Raw genomic sequence first — 15,406 nt, 5'->3', positions numbered from 1 at the left:
ATATAAAAAATAAATTTTAAAAATAAAAAATATTATTTTAAATAAAATATATTTTAAAACAAAACCACTGCACATTAAAAATAATTAATTACATCCAATTCAAATAATGCACGCCTATGCGTCATAGGTTCCTAACATATCCCATCATAAAAAAAATAATTAAAAAAAGGTACGGTGTTGATGGAAAGAGCCGCGGCAGCCTAAAGCCAAAATGAAGCTGAGCACATAATAGAATAGTCTCGTAACGAAGCCTGTGTCCCCACACCAGTCACGTCTCTCCTCCCTCCCTACCCTACCCGAGTCCCTCCTCGTTTATATCACAACGACGAGGAGAGATGTACCCGAGCTACAAGGAGAGAGAAAAGAAACGTAGCAGTAGTAACGAGTAAATTGTTTCTGGGCAATTCCTCTCTCCCTGTCTCACTCTCACTCTCGCTCTCACTCTCACTCTCGCTAACTGTACAAGGTAACCACTGCATTTATCTTGTTTTTCATCTATTTTATGAGAAAACCAGCGGAGGAGAAGCCATTGAACATGATGACACCAGGAGGTTTGTCAGGTCATTTCTCACATTTTTGTTTCTTGTTATTTTTCCCTTTCTGGTGGATGCGTACTAAAAAAATCAAAGGTGGTTGCTTTATCTTCCCTTTTGGGTTCTCTTCGACAATGCCTGTCATTTTATACTGCTTGGCATCTGGGTTTTGCTTCTCACATTCTTTCCTTTTGTCATGGTACCTTTTTCTTTCTTTTTTGTCTCTCATGATGAATCTTTACAATGTATACTGGGTAATCGTTGAAATTTCCTGGATTTTCCCTTGACTATTTTAGACTCTGTACAATATATATAATGCATGTAAGTTTTGCTGTAATATTGTCATCATCTAGAGATAAGCTGTTAAGACTTAAGACACCAGATATTTGCACGAACTTTTATGTGGTTTCTGGTTGTTCTAAGCGGTGATTGATCAAATTTTAATCACGTTTCTATAGGAATGAGCTTATGAGTCCTTCTATGTGTGCTAGTTAATACATTTTGTTGACTGGAATTGCAGACTTAAACAAACAGTCTTATTCTGTATTAGACAGTAAGAAATTTCATTGCCAGTGTTAACCTCTTTTTACTATATAAAATTATGCGTGTTAATTTTCAAGAGCTCGTTTAGTAAAGTTTAGTGTGTAGAATTAATACTGGTACATGATTTAGAAGTTGAGTTGCCTTAATTAGAGAGAGTGTTGAGCTAACAGAAATTATTTATTTATTTTTTTAAAAATGATGCTTGCCCTTGTTAAGATCACGTCCCTGCTTCCCAGCACATGATGGTATAATGGCTTGCTTGCTTGAACATGGGCACTGGAATTCTGCATTTGCTTTTGTTGTTTTTAGTCCTTTTGTGCTACTTGGTCGCATTTCATAGTGAAGGATCATTGCTATTATTGCCCCTCCTTTCCTTCGCTAATCGGCAGAACACTACGGATGATAGGCCTTATCTGCATATATATGCTTTGGGGTGGTGGTAGTCTGTCTTCTATGCATTGTTTATTTGGTTATTGTGTCGCAGGCTTTGTGCTTGACCCTTCAAAATGCAGTCAGCTAAGTTTGGGAGAGAGAAGAGAACTTGTTCGTGAGATTGCCCAATGGTCAAAAGATGCCCCTGAGGTTCTTAGTTCATTCACCCGTAGGGAGCTTCTTGAGATTATTTGTGCAGAGATGGGTAAAGAAAGGAAATACTCAGGATATACCAAGTTTCAAATGATTAAGCACCTCCTAAAGTTGGTTTCCAAGACGTCCAAGAGGAGCAGTATAGGCAATATTATGGCTGTTTCTCCTGCCAATCCTCAATCTGGATTTAAAAGGCCAAGGAAGAAAGAATCTCAAGCTCACTTATCAATTGACCTGAATTTTGTTTCTGCAAAGAATAACAGTGAAGAATACATCAAAATGCAAATATGTGAAAATGCTGCTTGCGGAGCTACTTTATCTCCTGGTGATGCTTTTTGCAAGAGATGTTCTTGCTGTATCTGTCATTACTATGACGATAACAAGGATCCCAGTCTATGGTTAACCTGTGGTTCTGATTCTCTTGGTAAGAGATCTTGCGGACTTACTTGCCATCTAATCTGTGCTTTGAAGGATGAAAGGACTGGAATTATGAAGATTGGTTGTCATTCAAAGCTAGAAGGAAGTTTCTACTGTGCTTCTTGCAGACAAGTTAATGAGCTGATGAGGTAAGAGGTGTTTTTAATCTTCCATTCCTTTTTGCCCCTAGACACACGTGATGTTTAATTATTGTTTAGCATTAAAAAGATTGTCAGTTCTTCATATGTCCAAACAACAAGCCAAATCTCGAACTGGTCCAAGATCCAATAAGGGTTGCTCAGCTGGTAGATTTACTGATGACGCCCAATTGCATATTTGGTGTTTACAGGAACTGGAGAAAGCAATTGTTGGTTGCCAAAGAGGCAAGAAGAGTTGATGTATTGTGTCAACGAGTCCTTTTGGGTTACAGGATGCTCACCGGAACCGAGCAATACAAGGAAATGCAGAAGAGCATGGAAACTGCCTTGCAATTGCTGAAAAATGAATTGGGACCTCTGGATCTGGTGTGTTCTAAGATGGCACGGGGAATTGTTAACAGACTCTCTTGTGGTGCTGAGGTTCAGAAATTGTGTGCTTCTACAGTGGAAGCTTTTGATTCAATGTGCGGTGGCAGTTATCATGGTTATGTGGAAAAGAAAGAGCCAGCATGTGCTGAGGTTCCGAAACTGTGTGCTTCTGCTGTGGAAGCCTTTGATTCAATGTTTGCGGACAATTATCATGGTTATTTGGAACAGAAAGAGCTAACATGTAAGTTCATTCTCACAATTCAAGTTCCAATCACTCTAAAGAGAACAGGTATGGACATTATGCTGTGGCCACTAAAATGATGTCATAGGTCCAATCTTTACTTTTGAAATGATGGTATTTCCAAATGAGAGGTCTGCCATTTACTTATGCTGTTAAAATTTGTTTTCAGCTTGTCAGAACCAATTTGAAGAATCTTCCCCTAGGCTACAAGCAGGGAAGGACATAAACGAGAACAAGAATGAAGGGATGAACCTTGGATCATTTTCTCCTCCCACTCCTTGTAATTCCAATGGGATGCAGGAAGTATCAGGCTTAGATTGCAAAAAGCGAGTAGACGAGAGTGCTTATGAATATTCTGTGAGAGTTGTCAAATGGTTAGAGCTTAGAGGGCACATAGCTGAAGATTTCAGAGTAAAATTCCTTACTTGGTTTAGCCTGAAAGCAACACTGCAGGATAGACGGGTGGTCAACGTTTTTGTGGACGCTTTGATCGATGACCCACGAAGCTTAGCTGAGCAGCTCATTGACACCTTCATGGACAAGATATGCTGCGATAAAAAACCAGTTCCTTGGCACGGGTTTTGCACCAAGCTGTGGCATTAAATACTGAAAGCATAAACTCTTAGCCAGGTGGAAAATTTAGAGTTTCATCCAAGTCATCTAGTATTTTGTCTGTCAAGCAAGCTGAATGTGCACCAGCTGCTTAATTTTGTTACTAGATTCAATTAATATTGAATAGAAGACTAACGTGCATATGTTTGTTGCGTACGCATACTTCGACATGCTCTCCTAAACAAAACTCCTCTGGCGTAGAAGAATTTCCACGTGAGATTATTAGTACTCAGGAAAATGCTTTCTGTGAATGTTTCGCAAAGAGAACAGTAGACAACATTATCCTAGACAAGAGATGAATCTATCGAGGGCTGTTGCCCTTCTAGCAAGTCTTTCCGTGTTACTTGCACTTACTGATTGTCTAGGTCTCATGTACATAAAATGGGCTTAAACGTTTTTGGGGTTTGGCTGTATTCCCTGTTTACTGATTATCTTTTATCCACGATGGCGAAATCACATTTAACGGGTTTTTACTTCTTTTGATACTAGCGAAGATCTGGGTATACTTGTTAAGAGGTTTTGGAGATGCTTTTCAAAACTCATGCATTTTACTAAGTATATCATTCATATATGACTTTATATTCCTTTCTAACTGGTCTTTAAATACTTGGTCCGTCGTCTTTTGGTAAGTAGCTCCCAGGTTTTTAAGCTCGAATGGCATGGCCTTGTAGTAAAGCATCCTTATATCTGTAACAAAGGATTTTTTTTCTTCATCTTCAAGGTGTGTGAGAATTTGGTGATAACCTGAGTTCAAGCTTGGGGAAATTAGAAACTCAAAGTCAATCGTCTACCTCTAAAAGTTTATTTATTTTCTTATATATTAACTTCTACCTCTCTTCTTGAAGTCCCCCCCTTTTTTTTTTGTCGTATGGGTTAAAAGAAATTACTTCTATTCAACATGGGTGCAACTTACTCATGGTTGATGCCTATAGTGTTAGAAGGTACGAAGGTGGAGTTATCACCATAGATCTTCAGGAGATGTGTGAGGGCTCTTTACTGTTCAAGGTGATATAAACTCTATACTGGTGATTGTACTAATTTATTTGCCTAAAAGGTGAACTTCTACAACTTTCTGCCATTTCTGTACATCTTTCCTTTCTTTATTTCACATGACTCCCCTAATCCTGTACTAACATAATCTTTTTTCCTTTAAGACAAATGGAGGTGCATCTTCTTGATGCCATTTGATTTCTCTTAATAGCAGCTACCCCTTTTTCAATGGAGAATTTCATGCTTAAATATATAGTGCTAATGTAGGCATTGATCCCATTTATAAGGGGTCTACCAATTATAAAATTGCAGGCCAAGTGCATCTTGATGACTATGAAGGTTTGCTTTAGAATCTTGCACATGGAATAAATACCTATAGTTATCGGTATTTCTAGTGCACTCTCAATCAGTACACTCCTTTCTTTTATCCTAATCAATTTCATTTTAATCAGGATCAATCTAGAGCTGACTATTCCCATATGGTTTTATAACATATTTGAAGAGAATGTTTATTGCATTGCCATTATCCACCAGAAACCTATGTACTTGACGATTGAAGAGGATTGTGCTGATTACTAAGGCATCCTCAAAGAGGAAAGTTACCCTTCTCCATCTTCTGAAGTGAACACAACTGGTTCATGCCATAAGTTTGGAGTATGAGAGGTAACCAGAACCTACTTTTCATATGATTTTTTCTTACAAGAGTCTCTCCTACTGGATATCACATTAATTTCAGACAATGCCTCATGGTTTGTACCTGTCTCCTCTCCTTTGGTCACGATGGAAACCTTTATTCACGATCCGCTCGAGATAACCTCTTGTTTTTATAAGCCTTCTTATCTCCTTTTTCAAGGTAAAGAAATCTTTGATGTCATGACCCTTATATTTATGAAACAAATAATATTGCTTCTGATTCTAACTCTTCATTTTCATATGAGGGGATGATTCGCATACTTTTTCTTTTAGATAGTTGTAAAGACTCCAGCATAAAGTGGTGTTCAATGGTGTGATTTAGAGCTCTAGGAATATAAGGTGGTTGTGCACAGACCCTTCAAGTTTTTCTTGTATGTTTATGGGCTATATAGAGACTGGCCATGATCTGGTTGTTCATCACTCCACTTGCAAAGATGTGTGTGTGTATTAAGTATTTAATAATGAAAACTCATTGATATGACTATTGAAATTAAGTTTTTACTGTTTCTGATAATTGAAGCTAGATCTCAATTTTAATGGATCTGCATTAGGGAAAAAAAAACCCTTTAATGGCTCAACAAAAACTATAACTGTTTAATGAAATTTTTTTAAACATTTTTTAAGGCTGGATTTTTTTTAATGTAAAAAATAATATTCAAGTGCCGCAAACATATTTAAATAAAAAAGAATAATTCACAACTCAGGTCATAAATCTGATTGGATCAAATAAGTTGATTTTATTTTAATTAGATGATAAAAAATAAGTAACAACAATAAATAAATCAAATAAAAAAATAATCACAATAACCTTGGGAAAAATAATTTTCTAAAAGAAAAAAAATAATGTAGCTCATTAAATATGAAAGGATGAAATTGAATAAAAAAAAGGAAAAAAAAATCCATCCGAGTCAATCCGAGTTAGCATAACAAACTTATAACCCAAATATTAAAGATCGAGCCAACCAAAGTTAACTTGTCAAACTCACAACTTATATCATGAGATCAAAATAACCCAATAAAAAAAAATCACAAAGCTTATGTCAAATGAAGAAGGATAAAAAAAATAAGTAAAAAAAATGATGTTAACTCACATTAACTTTTAAAACATGTAACCTAGATCATTCGACTAGAAACATCATATCTGGAAAAATAATGAAACTTAATTTTTAATCAATCAAATATTAAAAAATAAAATTAAAAAAAATAATTCAATTATACAAAAGAATCCAGAATAAAAAATTAAAATTAAAATAATAAAAATCAAAATTGAGTTGTTACAATTATTTAATTTATTTTCAGAATAGAAGAGCTTGTTTGGGAGACCTTGTGTACCGGTATATTACTTCAGGCCAGTTCTTTGCAAAGTGCCTGCTCGATTGCCTTGACCTATCATATGTTGTCTTGTTTCATGGGTGATGAATTGATATTGTGTTATTATATTATTGTGAATAACACCTCTAAAAATAATAAAAAAGCCCAAAAAAAAACAACAAAAAAAAACATGAAAAATTAGGCAATTGAAATAGACATTTTACATCAATTAAAAAGCTTTTAATAACCCACACAAAAAAAAACCCTAATTAAAAGACAAGAAAGACAAAAAATTAGGCAATTGAAATAGGTTTTTTTTTTACATCAACTTTAAAACCTCATAAAAAAACCTAATTAAAAAAGAAATTGGTTCTATGTTCTTTAACAAAATAAACTGAGCTGAACCAAACCAAAATTAATTGATTTGAACTAATTTCTAGATTGGTTTAGTTTTAAATTTAAAATAATAGTCAGTTAGTTATTTTTTTAAATAAAAACTGAAAATACTTGCCTTTACGCAATAATCTACAATAATGTGCAATAACAGCTACCGTCGCAGATCAAGCCCTTCATGAATGGTCCCCACCGTCTGTTTTTCCAAGATAGAGTGGTTGTTTGGAGATTATTGGAATAAATACTCAAAAGGATGAATTGCATAGTTCATGCGGTACAAAGGAATGGTGGTTCCTCGTGCTCTAAATTCTAATCGTAACTTTGAAAGAGCAAATTTTGTCGATCTGTAGCTTTTTTCTGGGTCATGGTGGCCGTTGGATTACGTATGCTAGTGTTCTTGACCTAAACGAATCTAAAATAAAATATAAGGTAATATTGAACTGATGCATTGATGAAGCAGGGACCAACAATTTTCTGGCGATTGAAAAGGTCCGCCTCGAAGATCGGAAGCTAAGCTCTATAATAGGTGGACAAACGGTCCTTCTATCTCAACCACACTACACGGTTTCTATTTTTAGGGCACAAGACCATGTGAATCACTGTTACTCTTGGAGACGCAGTTCCATCAGAGAAACATGATTCATGTCTCTTAATTGCAGATCCACTAACATAAGATAATGGCTCCAAAAATAGGATTGGGACCTTTTTTCAACGTTCCATTTATGTTCATTGAAGATTTCAAACTGCATATACATGATTATTATAAAATTAAAATGACAATTACTTGGCTCAAAACTAATATTGGTACGTGGACCATAAACAGTCATCTACAAAAATGTACTTGAAATATCACCCCTGTTTTAGTGTTGCAGGGAACTTTCTGGAGTGATGCCTTCAGCATCTAAAGATAGCCAAGTAGAGAATGGAAAAAGGCCATCCTTCGGCTATTATGCCTTAGATGCCTGCTTGGGTAGGCGATGATTCCTCTTCTTCTTTTGGAATAAGCGCAATGATCCATGATTGGAACCCAGTTTACTACCATAGGCGAAGAGACATTCCATGAGCAGCTGTCATACATTGGGTGCATCATTGGTCGCTTCAGTGAATGCGGCAGAAAGATATTCTGCAAGGGTTTGTCCAGAAGTGGACTTGTTAGAAGACTCTGAAATTCTTGGTTTCTTCACGCTAATTGATTTTGGAAGCCAGGAATTTGAAGAGACAGGTCCATTCAAATTATTCCCCGGATCATCTAGTCCTCTCCACAAAACAGGTTTTAGATGCTGCCATGGGTCTTCAACCATAGAGTTATCATGAAAACATTCTGGCTCCTGTGTTTCATTCAGTGCAAAGCCACGAGAACGAAAGCCTCGCCCTCTTCCACCACTCTGTCCAAGACCTGAACTGCTATCCCAGTATCCCTGGCCTCTTCCTGAACTAGCTGGACTCCCTCCATAACCTGAAACAGGGGATGGACTGCTCCCTACTGGTCCAAAGCCAGGATTCCCTTGATGAATGGGATATGGTCTGGAAATTCCTCTGTAAGGAGTAGAGCTATGATAGCTTGCTGGGCCACCTGGTCCATTCCACATTTCAGGAGTTCCTTGATTCATGGTAAAAGGTCTAGCAAAATTGCTTGGGGTTCTATAGAAAGCAGCATTGTGATACGGTCCTTGCCCTGGATACATTCTCTGATTGGGTGAATAATTGCTTTGCATTTGATTCGCAGGTGAATAATTGTTTTGCATTTGATAAGCAGAAGAGGGGGTCACTTCAGGGTTCCTTTGACCTTCCAAGAAAAAAAGAGATAATCACAAAGTTCTAAAGATTGTCTACCACCCTATAGAGCAACAGGGTATAAACCATGTTGTTTTATTTTTAATCACCATCAGCCAAAAATTAAGGAAAAAAACTATCATCCATGCACAACAAAACATTTTACTACATGAGCTTAGGGCAAGCACCCAAAAAATTCCATCCATGTACAACATTTCAGAATGATTTCGGGCAGCCAAGTTCTCAACTCAACCACAAGCTAGCAATAATGATCTACTAAAATATTACACACTGCAAAATAACACTCCCACCCCTGCTCCCCAAAGCCACTTAGCCATGCTTGGCGACATTCGACTGAATGCCCCATGAGCTGAAGGCGGCCAAGAGTTAGTTGATCTCTATTTAATATCTCTAAAGCTCCATATGACATCTATAATATATACAGAAAGTGGAAAGCACCAAGAAAATTGCAATATGCGTATAGGAAAAATAACACCCTTTACATTGAACAAGTTATCTTACTTGAGTAGTTAATTTTTTCATCATTCTGTACTCCAGAAAAAATCACAACATGTTACATTACCATGATCCTTTATTTGCTAACATTCCAAACAACAAAAATCAAACATGAATTGATTCCATAGAAACTTTAGAATGAAATAAGCTGTTCAAGCAGTATCCTACCTGGATGGGGAGAAGAAAACTGCGGCATAGAAGAAATATTATTTGGAGGTCTAAAACCTCGTGCAACCTGGTTAGCAGTAGCAGTCCTCTTTCGGTCGGAAGAAAATGCTGCTGAAGGGTCTGTATAAAAATCAAACCTTGGAGTCGCACTCAACTCCTCCAGTGCCGGCTGAGTTGCAGGGTTCTCAAGAAGCGGATTAGCAAGCAAACCTGGCACAGCAGAAGTTTCAACATTATCATTACAAGTTTCAGCCTGTGCAGAAGCTACCGCGCGCATTGCTTTCAATCTTTCACTTCTTTTTTCTGCATCCTCCATTTAACCTAAGAGAATAAACATCCAACTGGTTATAGTTATTAGTTGACAATTTAATCCCAGATTCTTAAAACCCCAAAACAATCCATTAACCATGCAGGATCACAAATTTCATAAAGAAATAACGCTTATAAATAAATGGCATGAAATCCAAACATGAAAAATTAATCTCAAACACAACAAGAAGGGAAAAAAAAAGAGAGGATATCTTCAATTAAATATAAAAAAAACCTGAAATCGAGAGTCCTTTCTTCTACTTATAAACCCTAATGAGAAATTGCAGTTTTAGATAGCAAGCAAAATCTTGTAGAGGCAGAGGCAGCAGAATCTTGAACGCTCCCGTCTTTAGTTAAAAAGCCAGCGGGTTCTGTCTTCTCGGTTGAAGACGACGGGGTTGTTAAATTCCTGTTCGGTTGAAATGGATCTGGAAGCCCAATCTAGTTTATAAACGGGCCATTGTATTCTAATAGGATAACTGGTCCCCCAAATTGGAGTTTTAGTTGGCAGGGCCCATTTGTGAAATTGTGGTACTATCTATGTTTTGAGATTGATTTTGTCGAAAAATATATCTGCGAAAACCTCGAATCATACGGTTATCATTTGTCTAATGATCAACATTATTGTTTTTAAAAGGTATTTTTTATTTAAAAATATATTTTTTTAAATATATATATATATATATATATATATATATATATATATATATATATAATAAAAAAATTTAAAAGTAGTTTTTGAAAACAAAACAAACACAAAGAAATAAGTTAAATAACAATGCACGCGAGTGAGTTTCCGCTAAAAAAGAAGGTCCAGTCTCTCTGTTTCACACCACAACTTGTTTTGCCGTCGACAAAGTAAAAGGCAACGAAATCATCGTTCGATCAAGCTTATTATCATCGCAGTTTTCTTGCAACCTTCTGGAGACCAAAGAGAGCGAACAAGTAGTTCATAACCATGCTCACCAACGAAGGATTCTCAGGTATATATCATACAATATTTTATAGAGCTCATGGTTTTGTCTTAGATCTCTGTTTGTGTACGAGGGCTACTATTTTAATATGATGGTTACTGGATTCCCCATTTTTTATTTGCATTTCTTCTTTTTGTATTTTCTTAAGTAAAAATAAAACGTAGTTATAGTTAGATGCAATTTTGGAAAGGATTTCCTTAATCTTATTTAATTAAATAAATAAAATGTTAATTATACTATTCTTGAGGAAGACCATTGGCTGCTTGAGTTATTTTAACATCGCGAAGACTCACGAATCAGTTGAACGGATTGGAGTAGTATTGATAAATTAAGATGGAAACAAATGGGTGCCTTGTTAGAAAAATGATTTGTTTAGTGAGAGGCAGACAGACTCTTATTTGTTTTGTCATATATCTTTCAGGTGTATCGAATTGCTATGTGTTCAAGAGTCGATTGCAGGAGTATGCACAAAAGGCTGGCTTGCCTACTCCTGTATATGAGACAATCAAAGAAGGCCCTTCCCATGAGCCATCCTTCAGGTCCACAGTGATTGTGAAGGATGTTAGATATGATTCTTTACCTGGTTTTTTCAATCGAAAGGCGGCAGAGCAATCGGCTGCTGAGGTTGCTCTTGTGGAGTTGGCTAAAGCTGGTGAAATTAATGAATCCACTTCTCAACCTGTTGTGAGTTTAGCCTCTACCATATAATGAAAGTTCTAACTTCGTTTTGGTTCCATAATGCTGTGTCGAGTCTGATATAACACAAAAGGTCATTGCTTTGCTTCACTTTTTATCTCTGCGTTTCATGTTATAAAGATATTCGGAGTTTTGGACGTCAGATTTGAAGTTATGTTAAATATGCTTCTCCTTTACTACTTGTTATATTTGTTGCATAAAAGGCCATGGCTGGACTTTTTGGAAGCCACAAAATGCCCTAGCAGCTTCCATGTAGCTAAATATTAGTGTAATCATTGTCATTTCAAGTTGTTACTGTTGTGCCTTCTGATTTTGGAGTCGACTTGATCCTTGAGTGTTAAGGCTTGTTGGCATCCATAACTGCTCCTGTCTAATCGATGAAGTTGCAGGTTTTCATGTGTAATGTGAGGTGGTCATTATTGCTGCACTTGAACTATTCATAGTGTTCTCAGGTATTTTTCTCCCACCTGACCTTCATTGTTTTTTCTCTTCAGAATGAAACAGGATTGTGCAAGAATCTACTTCAGGAGTATGCTCAAAAGATGAATTATGCAATTCCATTATATGAGTGCCAAAAGGATGAAACACCTGGAAGAGGACTTGTTTTTAAATGCACCGTTGAGATTGGGGGGATTCGGTATATTGGAGCATCAACTAAAACAAAAAAGGAAGCAGAGATCAAAGCTGCTAGAACTGCCTTGTTAGCAATCCAATCGAGTGGATCTGATAAACAAAGTGGCAGCTCTCAATTAACGGTAATTCCTTGCAGAAAGAGGGGAGTTGAGGCTAGTTTTCAAGAGGAGGCGGAAAATGTTCCCAAGCCAAAGAAGGCTCGGTTTAAAAAGAAAATGTTGAAAAAGAAACTCTCTAGGGACAGGATAAACAATGCTCAAAGTGAACTCACTGAAAAATTGAATATAGTAAATGGTCAATCAGGATCAGAAGCAGACCAAACAGATAAATCTGCCATCCGAGGAGCAAATTGCAAACTTTTAACAATGGAAACAACAATGACTTTCCAGGATGGGAAGTCAGACACCAACTTGAATGGGGGAGAAACATTTGATATTGAAGGGGTTTTGACTTCCTATGATGCTGGTAATCCTGAAAGTGTGCAGTTGGCATCTCCAAATTTTAATCAAAGCAATCATGGGACTGGTGCTGAAATATCAGCCAAATCTAATGCAGGCACAGGTAAGGTTACTGGAATTATAGAGGTGGCTTCAATGGCAAACAATTCTGTCCTCGCTCAGATAGGGGCTTCGAACGCTTAAAACCCATAGAGAGAGAATTGCAATTGGTGCGGAGCAAGGGTAGGGCTTACTGGAAATAGATAAAGGTTTGGTTGCTGTTGTCTGGAGTTGTTATTCTGAGATGATAGGGGTGGAGGCACTGGGAGTTTCAATAGATTAACATTATGAGAATTTCAGGTCATCGGCTGAGTAAGTTGTCCTAAAACATTGGCTTAGGGAGGTGAAATCTGTTAACAATATTTGGCATGCATCCTTTCCACCGCTCCATCGGTGTTCATTTACATGCGTTGGCATCTTTGAAGCTGCGGTGGGAGATTATATGAAGCATTTGTACCCTCACCAGGTATCTGCATTTAAACTACTTTGATCAGCTCCTCTATACAAGTATTGTTTTGGTAGTACAATTGTCAATGGTAGTTGATGAGGATGCATTTCTAATGGTGCGGTGTGTATTATTACAATGAGTTGTGCTTTGTGGAATTTTGAAACAGGGGTTCGTTGAGCACGCATTCTCTCGTGCTTGTAAAATCCCAAGCAACTTTCTCAATTTACAATATTATATGATGGAAGGCGTTCCCTTTTCCTGTAGAAATAATGTCATGCTGAGCTTCTAGCCTCTCCACATCTAATAGGTGCGGGTTCAGAATGCAAGCTTAGACCAAGTCATGGAACGAACGATGCTTTGAATCTTGTTGTGCTATATAACGAAGCATTAGAGAAACTACGTGACTTTACAATTTAATTGCAATTTCTCCAGGCATTTCGTTGCCTTTCCGACACCATCTTGTTGGGAACTTTCATTTCCCAGCACAACAGGCTATATCTCTCAGTGGAAAGAAGAACAGTAAAAAAAAGAATGAACCTTTAAGAGTAACATTACAATAAGGAGTCATTGGACATAGACGAGACTGCATGGGTGAATGCCATCCAGAATAACATGGATGCAGTAGATGGTTTTGGCTGCCAAATACCTGGACTGGAAAGATTTTGCAACAAAGAAATTCAACCCAAGCCCAATGTGGCCTTGAATCTCTTTCACTAAATTCCTTCCGAGCCCAATAAAATATAATATGATAATAGCACCTGTAAACAGGCCTGATAACGCAAGGATCTATGCGGCTCTGTTGATGTTACTTCATTAGAGGCCACCACCCAATTGAATCGCGGATCGGATAAAATATATATAAAAGAAACAATGAATCGAATGTGCATTGCCGCATATATATATATATATATATATATATATATATATAAAGAACAATGAATCGAACGTGCATTGCCTCATTAAACTCTTTGTCCGAGGCACCGAAATTGGTCCTGCCCGGCCAGTTAACTTGGATGTCCGGATCCAATTCTTTATGAATTAGGAAAGAGCTGACTTGACGTGACTTATACAACCTACTTAAAACTTGGTTTTTTATTAAGAATAAAAATATTTCAAGATGATGCATTTTAATCTTTTTTTATATATATATAATGAAACTACGCTGTGTTGCATCGACTTGATTATGTTCAATAATCTCTTTTTAAAATCTATTTATTATTTAATTATACAATAATGAAAAGCTTCGTGTACAAGAAAGTTACCGGATAATTAAAAAAAAAACTCATTGTGATATGTCGCATAAAAAGAGTGTTTTATAATTTTATATAAAAAGGTATAACCTTATTTGGAAAGAAATAAAAAACAAAATTCTATTTAATCAAATAATATCCAAACAAAATTTAGAGGCAATAAATTTTTAAAAAATCATTAAGGGTGTTAGAAAGAGTACTTGCTAATATTATTTTAAAAAAAAAGGGCCATGATCCTAGTATTAAAAAGGTGAAAATTATTGGTATTGAATATAAAAAATCTTCAATTATTTTTTACTTAATCTTTTTTAACGGGTTTAAATTAAAAATACAGAGAAAAACAACAAAAAAAGCATGTGGGCCGGCCTACATACCTAGCCTAAAAAGGAGGTTTGTGGAGGTCATGCCAGCATACCCAGCCTCCTTTTTATCTTTACAGTAAAAAGCAAATAACATGTCATTCATTTCTTTTATTTTTTTAATTTTTTAAAAAATAAATGACACATCACTCTATTAGTTTTGCTTTGATCACCTCAAGTGCCTAGAAATTCAGGATCCATCATCTTAGCAAAAAAAAAAAAAAAAAACACTCATTTCAATCCTTTTTTCATTTAAAAATACCTTATAAAGTTCAAAACTTATATTTAACTTCTAAATGACATTTAATCAGTCAGAAAATCAAAAATCAACTCAAACTAAAAAAGAATTCTTGAGCTATTATCTATTTAAAAAAAACAATATTAGAGATTAAAAACACTTTAATAAAACTTATCTAATTATATGAAACTCATTAACATTAAAATCAGTTATTTTTTCCATCAAAATGTGAGGGACCATTAAATTTGTCTCTCTTGTGACACATTCATGTAACTTTCTTTCATCTTTTTAAAATTCAATAACAAAATAAAATTTTGTATTAAAATAGAAAGTGATGTTGAACTAAAAACAAAAAACAAAAAATGAATTTAAATTCAGCCAAATTGAAAGCAAAAAATATTAAAAAGACACCCCATTAAACAATTTTGAAAAAAAAAAACCTTCAAACTTCTCTTACTATTAATTTTGGTCCCTGAATTTAGTTTTTTTTCAAGCAACAAAATCATTTTTTTTTTGTTAACTCAATGTCTAGATATTTTTCTAAGATCTAGAAAACTCCATAAAATAAAACAAATAACAAGTTAAATCCTTTATTCAGCGCAATATATGCAAATATGAAATTAAAAGAAAAAATGTTTACATGAAACAAATGAAAAAGGAACAACAAAATAAATACTATTATAATAGAGTATTTTCCCTT

At 35.8% G+C, this 15,406-nt stretch overlaps 3 protein-coding genes across 6 annotated transcripts; 2 read left to right on the top strand and 1 right to left on the bottom strand.

Moving 5' to 3' along the window:
• Positions 1-324: 324 nt before the first annotated feature.
• LOC7467231 (VIN3-like protein 2) lies at positions 325-3,620 on the top strand. 4 transcript variants are annotated; one of them, XM_052450234.1, is made up of 4 exons: positions 325-551; positions 1,561-2,227; positions 2,428-2,894; positions 3,016-3,620. In XM_052450234.1, the coding sequence occupies exons 1-4, from the start codon at positions 503-505 to the stop codon at positions 3,447-3,449; spliced, it is 1,617 nt and encodes a 538-aa protein (XP_052306194.1). In that variant the 5' UTR covers positions 325-502; the 3' UTR covers positions 3,450-3,620. The 4 variants fall into 4 exon arrangements, with proteins under 4 accessions (XP_052306194.1, XP_052306193.1, XP_024450613.1 ...); XM_052450233.1 differs by having other exon boundaries at positions 326-560; XM_024594845.2 differs by lacking the exon at positions 325-551 and having other exon boundaries at positions 739-2,227; positions 2,428-2,846.
• A 3,903-nt stretch (positions 3,621-7,523) lies between these two features.
• Positions 7,524-10,012, bottom strand: LOC18096260 (protein SICKLE). Its single transcript, XM_006386398.3, has 3 exons — positions 9,847-10,012; positions 9,303-9,623; positions 7,524-8,631 (listed from the first exon to the last, which is right to left on the bottom strand). The coding sequence occupies exons 2-3, from the start codon at positions 9,616-9,618 to the stop codon at positions 7,916-7,918; spliced, it is 1,032 nt and encodes a 343-aa protein (XP_006386460.3). The 5' UTR covers positions 9,619-9,623; positions 9,847-10,012; the 3' UTR covers positions 7,524-7,915.
• A 359-nt stretch (positions 10,013-10,371) lies between these two features.
• LOC7467230 (double-stranded RNA-binding protein 1) lies at positions 10,372-13,129 on the top strand. The gene is made up of 3 exons (XM_002302334.4): positions 10,372-10,594; positions 11,007-11,269; positions 11,776-13,129. Exons 1-3 carry the CDS (start codon positions 10,570-10,572, stop codon positions 12,553-12,555), a joined length of 1,068 nt encoding a protein of 355 aa, XP_002302370.4. The 5' UTR covers positions 10,372-10,569; the 3' UTR covers positions 12,556-13,129.
• Positions 13,130-15,406: the final 2,277 nt, after the last annotated feature.

Source organism: Populus trichocarpa, chromosome 2, assembly GCF_000002775.5.
Source record: "Populus trichocarpa isolate Nisqually-1 chromosome 2, P.trichocarpa_v4.1, whole genome shotgun sequence".
Taxonomy (NCBI): domain Eukaryota; kingdom Viridiplantae; phylum Streptophyta; class Magnoliopsida; order Malpighiales; family Salicaceae; genus Populus; species Populus trichocarpa.
The sequence above is the reverse complement of the archived record's forward strand: the minus strand, read 5'-3'. Positions and strand labels throughout refer to the sequence as shown.

Excerpts from the sequence above, each read along its gene's own strand:
- LOC18096260 (XM_006386398.3), bottom strand. The coding sequence starts at position 9,618 with ATGGAGGATGCAGAAAAAAGAAGTGAAAGATTGAAAGCAATGCGCGCG. Across the intron at positions 8,632-9,302 it reads GTTTTCTTCTCCCCATCCAG|GTCAAAGGAACCCTGAAGTG; the intron begins GTAGGATACTGC and ends TTTTCTTGGAAG.
- LOC7467230 (XM_002302334.4), top strand. The coding sequence starts at position 10,570 with ATGCTCACCAACGAAGGATTCTCAG. Across the intron at positions 10,595-11,006 it reads CACCAACGAAGGATTCTCAG|GTGTATCGAATTGCTATGTG; the intron begins GTATATATCATA and ends TATATCTTTCAG. Across the intron at positions 11,270-11,775 it reads AATCCACTTCTCAACCTGTT|AATGAAACAGGATTGTGCAA; the intron begins GTGAGTTTAGCC and ends TTTTCTCTTCAG.
- LOC7467231 (XM_052450232.1), top strand. The coding sequence starts at position 1,476 with ATGATAGGCCTTATCTGCATATATATGCTTTGGGGTGGTGGTAGTCTG. Across the intron at positions 2,228-2,427 it reads CAAGTTAATGAGCTGATGAG|GAACTGGAGAAAGCAATTGT; the intron begins GTAAGAGGTGTT and ends TGGTGTTTACAG. Across the intron at positions 2,895-3,015 it reads AATCACTCTAAAGAGAACAG|CTTGTCAGAACCAATTTGAA; the intron begins GTATGGACATTA and ends ATTTGTTTTCAG.